This window comes from Leuciscus leuciscus (assembly GCF_965113295.1).
Source record: "Leuciscus leuciscus genome assembly, chromosome: 2".
Taxonomy (NCBI): domain Eukaryota; kingdom Metazoa; phylum Chordata; class Actinopteri; order Cypriniformes; family Leuciscidae; genus Leuciscus; species Leuciscus leuciscus.
In genome coordinates, this window is record NC_138726.1 from 9,047,968 (window position 1) to 9,058,928 (window position 10,961).

The 10,961-nt window shown below is 37.7% G+C and overlaps 1 protein-coding gene across 3 annotated transcripts; it reads left to right on the plus strand.

Moving 5' to 3' along the window:
- Window positions 1-578: 578 nt before the first annotated feature.
- spata6l (spermatogenesis associated 6-like) lies at window positions 579-9,977 on the plus strand. 3 transcript variants are annotated; one of them, XM_082161329.1, is made up of 13 exons: window positions 579-861; window positions 1,356-1,493; window positions 1,594-1,642; window positions 2,299-2,340; window positions 2,440-2,564; window positions 2,683-2,766; window positions 2,862-2,972; window positions 4,412-4,520; window positions 5,185-5,216; window positions 7,098-7,234; window positions 8,509-8,602; window positions 8,770-8,867; window positions 9,731-9,977. In XM_082161329.1, exons 1-12 carry the CDS (start codon window positions 814-816, stop codon window positions 8,839-8,841), a joined length of 1,041 nt encoding a protein of 346 aa, XP_082017455.1. In that variant the 5' UTR covers window positions 579-813; the 3' UTR covers window positions 8,842-8,867; window positions 9,731-9,977. The 3 variants fall into 3 exon arrangements, with proteins under 3 accessions (XP_082017455.1, XP_082017456.1, XP_082017457.1); XM_082161330.1 differs by having other exon boundaries at window positions 861-887; XM_082161331.1 differs by lacking the exon at window positions 579-861 and adding an exon at window positions 913-1,204.
- The last annotated feature ends 984 nt before the right edge of the window (window positions 9,978-10,961 follow it).

Here is a 10,961-nt window from a genome sequence, read left to right on the forward strand (position 1 = left end):
TTACATTGTACAATGACTGGTAGGATACAGTTTTTATTATTGCTTGACAAAAATGTCAAGATTTCAATTCCATTCTTGTGATTTGATTCCGATTTTGATTCAATATTGACTAATTTGGATACATGTTTATTTTACATTTTATTTGACAATTACTAATGTCACATACTATGGGACGACTCTGTCTCTTCTGATTTCCGGTTAGTATCTGCTTCAAAATAAAAGTTCTATTCGTAAGCAAAGCGTTACTTTGAGGAGAATCTTCATCTGTTGCACCATGCAATGCACCATGCACCATGCAATGACAATGAATTATACACTTGAAGAAGAATAACCATTGTTATAGTCAAATCCTCGCTTATGAGCGAATAGCAGAAATGTCACGAAGAAAACGTAGTTAATATAATCTTTAAAACCCCATCTTAAAAAAGCTTTAAGACAAAGACATTTAAAAATAATTTTAGGAATGTTTTGGGTGAATTTGAATTATATTTATGTTTAACAAAACTATGTTTTTGTGTGATGAAAATGGCAACAATTTGAACAGAGACGCAATAAATTACATTTACACTCTTAACTAAAATAATAATCAGGGCATGCATCATGACAGAATTTCGTCGTGACGTAAAAGAATCACTGGGTTGTGTTTGAACCTGAACCGGTTCTTTTAAATGAACTGTTCGAATAAATCGAATCGCGGAAATGGGCTGGATTTCCCAGTGCACATGATGCCATGGAAACGCGACGCTCTCCTGGATTGACCATAAATGATCTCGGGAAAATAACAGTTCGCTAGCGGTAACAGCAAAACACAGAATGACTCACAAAGCAGTTAAAGTGATCGTTGAACTTCACCTGAGGGCGGTGAGGATTTTTCGATGATTATCTTAGTAAGATAACTGTGCATACTATGAGAACGCTGTCCCGCCACTTAAAGTGATAGTTCACCCAAAAATAAAAATTCTGTCATTATTTACTCACCCTCAAGTTGTTCCAAACCTGTATGAGTTTCTTTCTTCTGTTGAACACAAAATAATATATTTTAAATAATGTTGGTAACCAGACAGTAGACGGTAGCCATTGACTTTCATAGTATTTCTTTCCTACTATGGAGGTCATCAACTGTTTGATTACCAACATTCTTTAAATATCTTCGTTAGTGTTTACCTGAAGACAGAAACTCATACAGGTTTGGAACAACTTGAGGGTGAGTAAATATTGACAAAATGTTCATTTTTGGGTGAACTATCCCTATAAAGCAAGTGAATGGCCACAGTTTATAGGCTATGCAGTGCAGACTGTTGTGTGTCTTTCTGTTTCATTGAAATATGGAGATTTTTATCATGCTTGTATTTTAGATCACCTGTCCAGGTGTGCATCTACCAGCCAAAGATGATGTTTACCTCAGTGTGAGTCTTATGAATCAATACAGGAAGTCAGAATGTCTTCCTGCAGTGTTTCCATTACTGATTCGGGAGAAAATAAGGTTTGAAAAGGTGGTGTGATTTACCATTCTTCTATCCATTTTAAATAAAGTAAAAAAAAATTAAAAAGCCATGTAACTGTTTTGTAAAACTCTCGTCTTTTTTCTTGCAGATCCTGAATTCCTCCACCGATCCTGCAGCAATAGCAGAATTCCTGCAGTGTGAGTGAGCTGCTGCGTTTATTCCCTCTCCTCCCTCCTCCTTTACTCCTTCATCTTGCTAATCCTCCCCTGCCTTTCCTTGTGAAAAAGGAGTACGCTTAAACATAGTTTTAAAAAGAGTACTCATTACAGAAATAATATGCTTAAGTGAGAACTAAATGTAACGTTTTCTGACACTTTATAATAGCATGTCATAAAGTGCATTATAGTTTACATTTATATAAAATTCCATTAGCTGAACTTTTGAGTGCTTCTTTTGACCCACTTAAGTAGGACTTAAAGGGATAGTTCACCCAAAAATGAAAATTATCCCACAACTTAATCACCCTCAAGTCTTAGGTGTATATGACATTTGATATTTCTTCTTCTTTCAAAGTGGAATTAACACTCTATTATGTTTCTATTATAGAAATGTATAATAAACATTTATTTATTTATATGTTTATTAGCTTATATGTTTCATAATAGAAACATAGTTATGAAAGTGTACTCTCTTTAAATGGCCTTTTATTTCATTAATATTATATTATCTGAATGTACAGCTTTTAAAAATATATTTGTAAGATTAAAATTCAAGTACACACAAGTGTACATTCTGTTCAATGAAGCACACTACTTTTTCACAAGGGATATTAAAGTGTGCTTCTCTTTCCCAGGTGAACCAGTGAAAATAGAACTCATTCAGTTGATTCCTCCAGGTACAACTAATATTATTTCTCAAATATTACTAAATAAATCATTTTGCAGATTGCTGACCACAGTTGAATATCTATTTGCTTTTTATTGCTCTTTTACAGCTGGAGAAATATTGGCCAGTTTTGAAGAAGATGCTCGAAGTTTTCTTTTCCCAGAGCCAAAGCTGGTCCCATCTTTCTCTGGAGTAGAGAGAGAGGTATTAATGACACGCCATCCCAATTTTCCTGTAAGTGCTTATTTATTTACCATACTAATTGAATTTATTTGCTTACCAACACCAATAATGGATTATTGTGCATTATTAAAATGGGAAATCTGTCTTTATATTCTTTGATTCATCTCAGGGTATCTCTCCAAGATTAGAGTTCTCCACTAAGACGACAATCAGTGACATCTCCAGTAACAATGGCTTCCTGAGTCTTCCTGTGGTAAAAATACAGATTTTGAAATGGAAGAACGATTTTAGCTGTATTGCTTTATAATATTGATTGCAAGAACTTGAAAGATGTTTTATTTGCTTTAGAGGGCAATAAGGAAAACCTCAAAAAAGTCACGGAAACAGGATATCACCTCATCCCAAAGACATCTCCCGTCTGTTTCATGGAGTCAGAGAGAACAGCGCAACAGAGATCAGGTATCAGATGTCTCAACTAATTCTGTATACTATGGGGAACCCCAGTTGGTACATTACTATAATATTACAGGATGTAGTGGTTCTCCAAAGTTACTAGCCACTCAGCATTTTCACTGGCCACAATTTTGACATGATACCATGGGGTAAAAACTGCCATGTACATATTTTAAATATTATCTCATAATTTGGCAGCAGATATATTAGGCTGCTGTCACTTTAAGACCTGACACATGGCTCCATTATACTGTTACACATGCGCTTTCTTTCTCAACTTATAACTGACTGTATTTACGTGAATACTCGCCAAGACTGGTATTTTGACATTATTTTGTGTGTATTTGACTGTTTTGGTGCAATAAGCAGTGAAAAGAGCTCAATTTAGTACTGAGAGGCAGCTTTATGTGCGTGCACATTGGGTTTGAGAATAAAATCTAAGGGAATGAGTAAAATTATGTGCAATACACGCAACCCCACGCCGAAATTCAAGCTGTAGCAGCAACAATATTCATCCAAAGCAAGTGAAACGAGTAAGTGAGGGGAGGAGGGTTTGTGTGTCAAGATGAGAGAGCGAGAGAGCGCAGCTGGTATCCTGTATCTATTCTGTGGAAAAACGAGTATTGGAAGCATTTCAGATATTTCAGTATCGACATGTATCGAAAAATCTATATTTTTGACAACACTACATTGCACTTAGTTAATTTTTTTCAGATGCCTTTTTAATATACACTGGAAATCCAGAGTTCTCGCGAGAGCACAAATTTAATTTGCTCAGCCAGTCACTCTGGCGTCGAGGTATGATGCTCATTAAATATGCCCTTGTAGCCAATCTGCACCAATCACATCGGGTTATCTGATATAGGCGGGCCAGAGGCGAGCTAAACAGATGACGACAGGACTGTGACGTCGAAGTCATTAGTAAACATTGCATGATGGCTATGGATGAACACCAGTTGTTTGAAACGGCTTTGGTCGCTACAATGAACAAGTTAATCTTTCAGATTTGGGTCTGGATTTCCACGCTATTTTTAATAGACTACACCGGCCAAAGTGGCTAGTAGGAGTGACTACGCTACATGCCGCTGCTGATATCTATCCGCATTTGGCGGGTTGACAGTGCTCCTATCTTAAGATCTTAATTAGCTTGTTCAGTTGTCTTTGATCAGGGTTGAAGCTGAACTTTGCAGGAAGGTGTGAGTGAGTGGAGGCGGGGCTAATTTCCATATTCATTGAACCGCGTGTACTATATAAAAATAAAAAATAATTTCTTTTTTTTTAAATATGTCATTTTGGTGATCAAAAATTAGTTTTAAGAAATAAAATGATTGACTACAGGGGGACAAACTAGTTCTTAAGACAGTCTTACCATGGTGGCTAAGTTTCTGGAACTGGCCCCTCAGTTCCTGAACGTCTGTGTGTTTGTGCTTACTTGCCCACGGTAGGTTCAGAGATCAGGTGGACGGCCCTCTACCCATTATTCACCCGTCTCTGACAGAAACTCCCGATTAAGAAGTCTTTCACCACATCACTTAAAACCATCAAGAGAAGCAGGTATGAATGCTATAACACCAACCATTAATGTATTTGTCATATTTGTTCATACTTCATTTGTATAAGCTTTGCAACTCTCTTTATCAAAGGGGTCATCGGATGCAAAATTCACTTTTATATGGTGTTTGCATATAAATGTGTCTTTGCAGTCTGTGGACACAGCCACCATACAATGAAAAAAAAAAATCCATTCACTGATTTCACTCCTTTTTTTTTATCCTCAAAAAGCCTAAACACTTTCAGTAATCAAGCCGTTTGGATTTTCAATATGATGTTATATTGCTCAGGCTCCGCCCACGACCACTGACGGACTGTCCCGTATTAGCATATTTCCGCCCTCAGCCATTTGTATACTGTCTGCCAAGGCAGGTAGCCAAGCAGGTTAAGCAGTTGCTCATTATCATATAAAGAGACATGCACCGCAACGGGTCACTGTGAACTGAGCTGTTTTTGAGGAGGTAAAAAGGGTGTTGTTTTACACAACCATTGAGGAATTTTAACCAAAGTATGTAACAAACTTTACATAAAGACCCTAAAGAATCACACCAACTTGTGGAAAATGGTCATCCGATGACCCCTTTAAGTTTTGTGATGTTTGACTTTAACCAACTGAATGTTAATGGGTAAACCATATTTATTCTGTGTACTGCTTGTTTTTCTTCAGGAGACCTGAGAAGAGGCTATTCCAGACCTTGGGTTAGTTGTAAATATTGTTTGTCATTCACTGTCTGTTACTCTATTAAACACAAAATGCTGATCTGGAAGTTAAAAATTAAAGTGCCCCTATTATGGATTTTTGAAAATGACCTTTCATGTCGTGTGTAACACAGCTCTAAGTGAATGAAAACATCCTGCAAAGTTTTAAATCTGAAAGTGCACCGTGTATAAAGTTATTGTCTTTCAAAAGTAAGAGTCGACTCCGAGTCAATGAAATTAATCGTTTTTCAAACGAATCCTAAGCCGTTTCGTTGTGACGTCTAGACGAATAGCATATTGCCCGCCCACTTATTGCCCGCACCGACATCAGGAAAAACTTGAACCTCAAACCGGCAGCTGATTCCTGTGGATACTGGATAGCATCATGTGGAGAAGAAGCTGTGATCTACAATGTGAATGTAAAGCCAGTTTTTTTTTCACTGCCCAAGGATGAGCATGTGAAGAATCACATGGTTAAAATTCATCTTTACCATGATACCACAGCAGTATAATCCTACACTTTTGCTGTTTTGACTTCATTTTACTGATAGACGACTGCTTCTCAAATCTCGGAGTTCAATGCAGGATTTGCAAAACGCTTGTCTAGAAAGATGGGTCAGTACCCAGTTACTATTTCCTAAAACTGTGTCTATTAATGCAGATTGTCTGTCGTTCTCACTACTTTGAGGAAAGATTAAGCATGAAGCAAGATTTGTTTTACCAACGTTTATGTTACATCAGTCATTCACGCTAGAGCTTGGCTAATGTATGCACTGTTATTGATACAGTTTCCACATGTTCAACCGCAATAAATTAGAAAAATACTTGAAAAAAAAAAAGTAAAATAATCGGTTTGTTGATGGACATGCACTTGTTAATGCTGATGGTGAGGAATTACAGTTGCAACATCTCATAATGTATCTCAAACTGAGTAGTGTATCACTGAGAAACGTCCTGCTTGAGTTGTCCTTACGATGGAGGTTCGGGTTAAATAACTAGTTCTTCCAGTGTTTCATCATCGCACTCGCGCTCGGATTGATATGTTAAAATCGACGTCATTGTTCATTACTGTCTTTAGTTTATGGTCAGCTGACGTTCAGTTATGGCAATGGCCGTTTTTGTTTTCGACACGCGCGTTGTACGCGGTAGACCAATCACAACAGACTGAGCTGCCTGGCCAATCAGAGCAGAGCAGCTCGCAGAAAGGAGGGATTTAGAGAGACTGATTCATCTGACGAGTTGTTGGAGAATCATTGAAAAATGTGGTGATGTGCAAATGTGTATTATGAGAAAATTAAACAGTTTTTTTACCTTTGATGCATGTAAACCTGTTGTAGGAGACTCTAAAATAACATTAGGAAACTTTAAAATAGCATAATAGGTGCACTTTAATATTAAATTATCTGCAAGTACAGTTAAAAAAATAAAATAAAGTACACTACAATTGCACTGTAACAATGTTCATAGTTCAGGGAAGGAGGCGGGAACCAGCAAACGTTTAACGTAATGTTTAATCCAAAAATAAACAAACAACAAAACTAAAGTAAAGCGACAGGTCCTCACGGACGACTGACACATATAAATATAATAAAACACAACATAAAGTCCAGGCCTGGTCCTCTCTTGTCTTGCACTGTCGTCACTCCTCCTTTTATCCTTCCGGAGCTCCTCTGTGGGACTCGAGACCACACAGGTGATACTCATTAACTCTCGCCACCGGCTTCGCTCCATTCCCAAGGCTCTCAGCCCTGCCCTGCTTTCCACATGCACATTCAATATAATTAAGCGCACTTCTTTTTCACAAGGGTATTTCTTTAATGAAAAGCCAGACATGAGCTGCCACTGTCCTTCATTTTCTTCATTATCTGATATATTCCTCAGATGGCTGATGAAGACTCCTCAGACACAGATGATCTCCTCGACTACGCTGAGGAAGTGGGCCGTCATCATTCCCTAATGGGATATGAGGGATCTCCCAGCCCAAATTACTCCAGCATGGAACGCCAGAGGCAAAATGGGTATGTTTGTGTGTGTTCCCCTGGTAGATTTGCATGAATGAATTTGATTGATGTTTTTTTTGTAGAACCGGCTCTGACTTTCCACATCACACAATATGAAGTATCGCTCATGTCTGTAGCAGTACAGTTTACCTGCCAGAGTTAATACATTGGTTTGAGGCGTTTGTTCACTGTTCTTAAAGGGATACTTCACCTCTGGAAAGATGGATGTGTATTTAAAATAGGTCATTTATGTAGAAGAAATGTGAAATTATTTTTGAATTTGGAGCTTTCTAGACTGAGAAAAGCCAGAAAATGTATTTTTGGCTTATGTGGATGAAAGACAACAACTCCCAGAATGCACTTGCTTCGCTGCCCTACGAGGCCACTCCCAAGCCACGCCTACCGGTAAGAGAGCGCAGTTGAAAACAACAAAGCTAGGCTACTAGTGAGTCTCCGTGACGAGTCTGATTTCGAGATCGCCCAAAATGTCCGAGATTCGGCCTTGCGTTCTACAGTAGCCATTCATTATGTTTACTGTGGCGAGCAGGACGAGGCTGACGGCCGCGGGAGAACGGTGCGAGGCCGGTGGCGTGATTACTGAGACGCACCGGTCTCGTATCTCTCACGGAGGAGCGGGAATTTTCTTAGCAATGTTAAAACGCACATCAGCCGATCACTTGTTTAGCGTTCATGTAAACACTACATTCATATTCACCAATCGGAATGAATTCAGTTAGACTGAAACAAAAGGTGTGCATGTAAACAATGAATGACGACTGCAGAAAGCAAAAGCCGAATCCCGGACATTTTGGACGATCTCGACGGCCAAACATGTCCGGGAAAAAGAGGATGGTAACCCCTACTACTCAGCTTTCTCCTACTACTCAGCTTTCTCCACAGAACAAGAGCCTGTTAGCTTAGCTTCCTGACACTGTGTGTACATTCTGTGAGTGAGATCCCACCCTCTATGGGAGGGTTGAAAACATGCGGGACAGCCCCTACTACTGGCTGACAACAACTCCCAGTCTTTAGCCTCTGGCCCAAAAATCCTCCGATGATGCAAAATGACGATTTTTGCGTCATCGGAGGATTTTTTCCAGACAAAAAATACATAAATCTCTCATCTCAGGGGGATATGAGGGTGGAAAGCACGGTAATTCGAAAATACTACAGGTTTTCCACTAATACAAAGCTTAATGCTAAATCCTGAAGTATCCCTTTAAGTATAAGCAATTGTAATAGTGATGCCTTATTTAAAAAAAAATTTTTAAATACTGTGTTATTTTCTGTAGCTCTCTCTTGGGCTCTTCTGACCTTTGGGAGGAGGTTCAGGAACGGGTTCAGAGCCTTTTAACATCTCCCAAAGCAGTTCATAGACTAGCATGTGTGAGTACCATTCAAATGCACACACACACACACACACACACACACACACACACACACACACACACACACACACACACACACTCTATTTCAGAAATAATTGCAGTGGAATGTTATGCAGATTGTGGGATGGATCATTTAACCTCCTCTGCCTCTGTTTTTGATGTCAGGGTGCCACGGACTCTGAGATAGACGAAGTACTGATACGGAGATGTGTTTTGGCCCACTCATGCCCATTTTAAACACCAGTGTGTGTTATAACGAAGTGGTACGTATATGCTTAAATAATAAATTATTGCAATAATAATAAGAGTCTTGGCCATAATCTTAAAAAGAATATACTTAAGTGTAAACTGAATGTAATATTTTCAGTCAAATGCATGTTAATTGCAATTAAATGTTTATTATGTGTATTATAGTTTAAATTGTTTAAATAGCAACTATTTAGAATAGCCTTTTTTTTACCCACTTAAGTAGGACTTAATTAAATCTTTATGAAATTTCATAATAACTTCTTGTCTTTGAAATGTCAGCGGAATGTACTGACAAGCCTTTATGATAAATTAAATAATACTTTAATGTCATTTCTATTTAAACTTGTATGTCATGTAGTTAAATATATTTGTTACACATTTGTAAGGATGAAGTTGCAATTTAATACATTACATATTTGAATATTAAATGTAATATAAAAAAACCCACTACAGTTAACATTATAATCAAGTACTTCACATGTGCTTTAGTATGTTAGTCAACACATCAAAATAAGTGTACTTATTTAAAGCATGCCAAAATATCATGATTATTAAAACATGATTTAAAATGTATTTTAAAGTAAAACTTAATTTGACATTATTACAAAGTGCACATTTTAAAAGTGTACTTAAGTGTGTTAAGAAACAGTCATGAAAGTCTACTTTTTTTTAAGTACTTAAGTGGGCTTTTATCTCATTAATATTGTATGATCTGCAGTTATATATATATATATATATATATATATATATATATATATATATATATATATATATATATATACAAGTGCACATTCAATACAATTAAGCCAGTTAAGCAAACAGGTTGTACAGCTTCAGTGGGTATTTATTTACAGAGCGTCCTTCTCTTTATCTACAGATGAAGCAGAGGACCCTGTGATTTCTTGTGGCATTGCATCATTTTCCATTCAATTATGAGTGTGTTTGTTTGTAGTTGTGTTTGTATTGCAGTTTTGAAGTGAAATAGTATATTCCTGGTGTTTTTGAAGCACAGTGGTTCTCAACCCTGTTCCTGGAGGCCCCAAAAAAAGTCCACACCTGATTCAGCTCATAAGCTTGTGTCATGTATTGGAGACCAAAATACACTTTTGTGATGCTAAAATGGTGCATGTGCGTAATATAACCCTCATAACAAAAAAAGTTGGCTTCCTTGTCGAAGCTGTGGTGCAGTAGCATCGCACATGGTCATAAAAGTGTTTGACATGCACCGTTTCACAATGAGATTCCTATGTAAATAAGGAAAAGGTCCATTAATAACATACAAAAACTCTAGAAGAAGAATAAATCTTCTAAAATGACCATTCAGCAGTGCTTTGATGACATCCTTTATTCTTTTCTTTTTTTGTTGCATTTTTATGCAAATGTTGCCTTTCAATAATTAGCAATTAAAATAAAATCCCTTCTTTGGTTGATTATGAAGTTCAAACGGCTTATTCTGTTTGTGTCAGGAAGGCTCAGGTGTGTTTTTGTCTACTGCATTTCCCCCTTGGACTGCATTTCCCCTTGAGTATTAAATAAATGAAGAACATCCATCTATATATACACACACACTCACTGACCACTTTATTAGGTACACCTTGCTAGTACCGGGTTGGACCCCCTTTTGCCTTCAGAACTGCCTTAAGTCTTCATGGCATTGATGTAACAAGGTTCTGAAATCATACGTCAGAGATTTTATTCCATATTGACTTGACAGAATCACGCAGTTGCTGCAGATTTGTCGGCTGCACATCCATGATGTAAATCTCCCGTTCCACCACATCCCCAAACTGCTCTATTGGATTGAGATCTGGAGACTGTGGAGGCCATTTGATTATAGTGAACTCATTATCATGTATTAAAGAAACCAGTTTGAGATGATTTGAGCTTTGTGACATGACGTGTTACCCTGCTGGATGTAGCCATCAGAAGATGAGTACACTGATCATAAAGGGATGGACATGGTCAGCAACAATACTCCCTTTTCCTGAAGGCACACCAACACTACATATTTTCCAAGTCAACTCATCAGCTTGTCAGTAGACTCCGAGACCAGAAATATGTGTCAGATAAGGGAGACATCCAAATTGTGCACTGTTGGTGTGCCTTCA

Coding starts and splice junctions, on each gene's coding strand:
- spata6l (XM_082161329.1), top strand. CDS start 814: ATGACTCACAAAGCAGTTAAAGTGATCGTTGAACTTCACCTGAGGGCG. Junction 2,565..2,682: donor CACGCCATCCCAATTTTCCT/GTAAGTGCTTAT, acceptor GATTCATCTCAG/GGTATCTCTCCAAGATTAGA. Junction 7,235..8,508: donor GAACGCCAGAGGCAAAATGG/GTATGTTTGTGT, acceptor TATTTTCTGTAG/CTCTCTCTTGGGCTCTTCTG.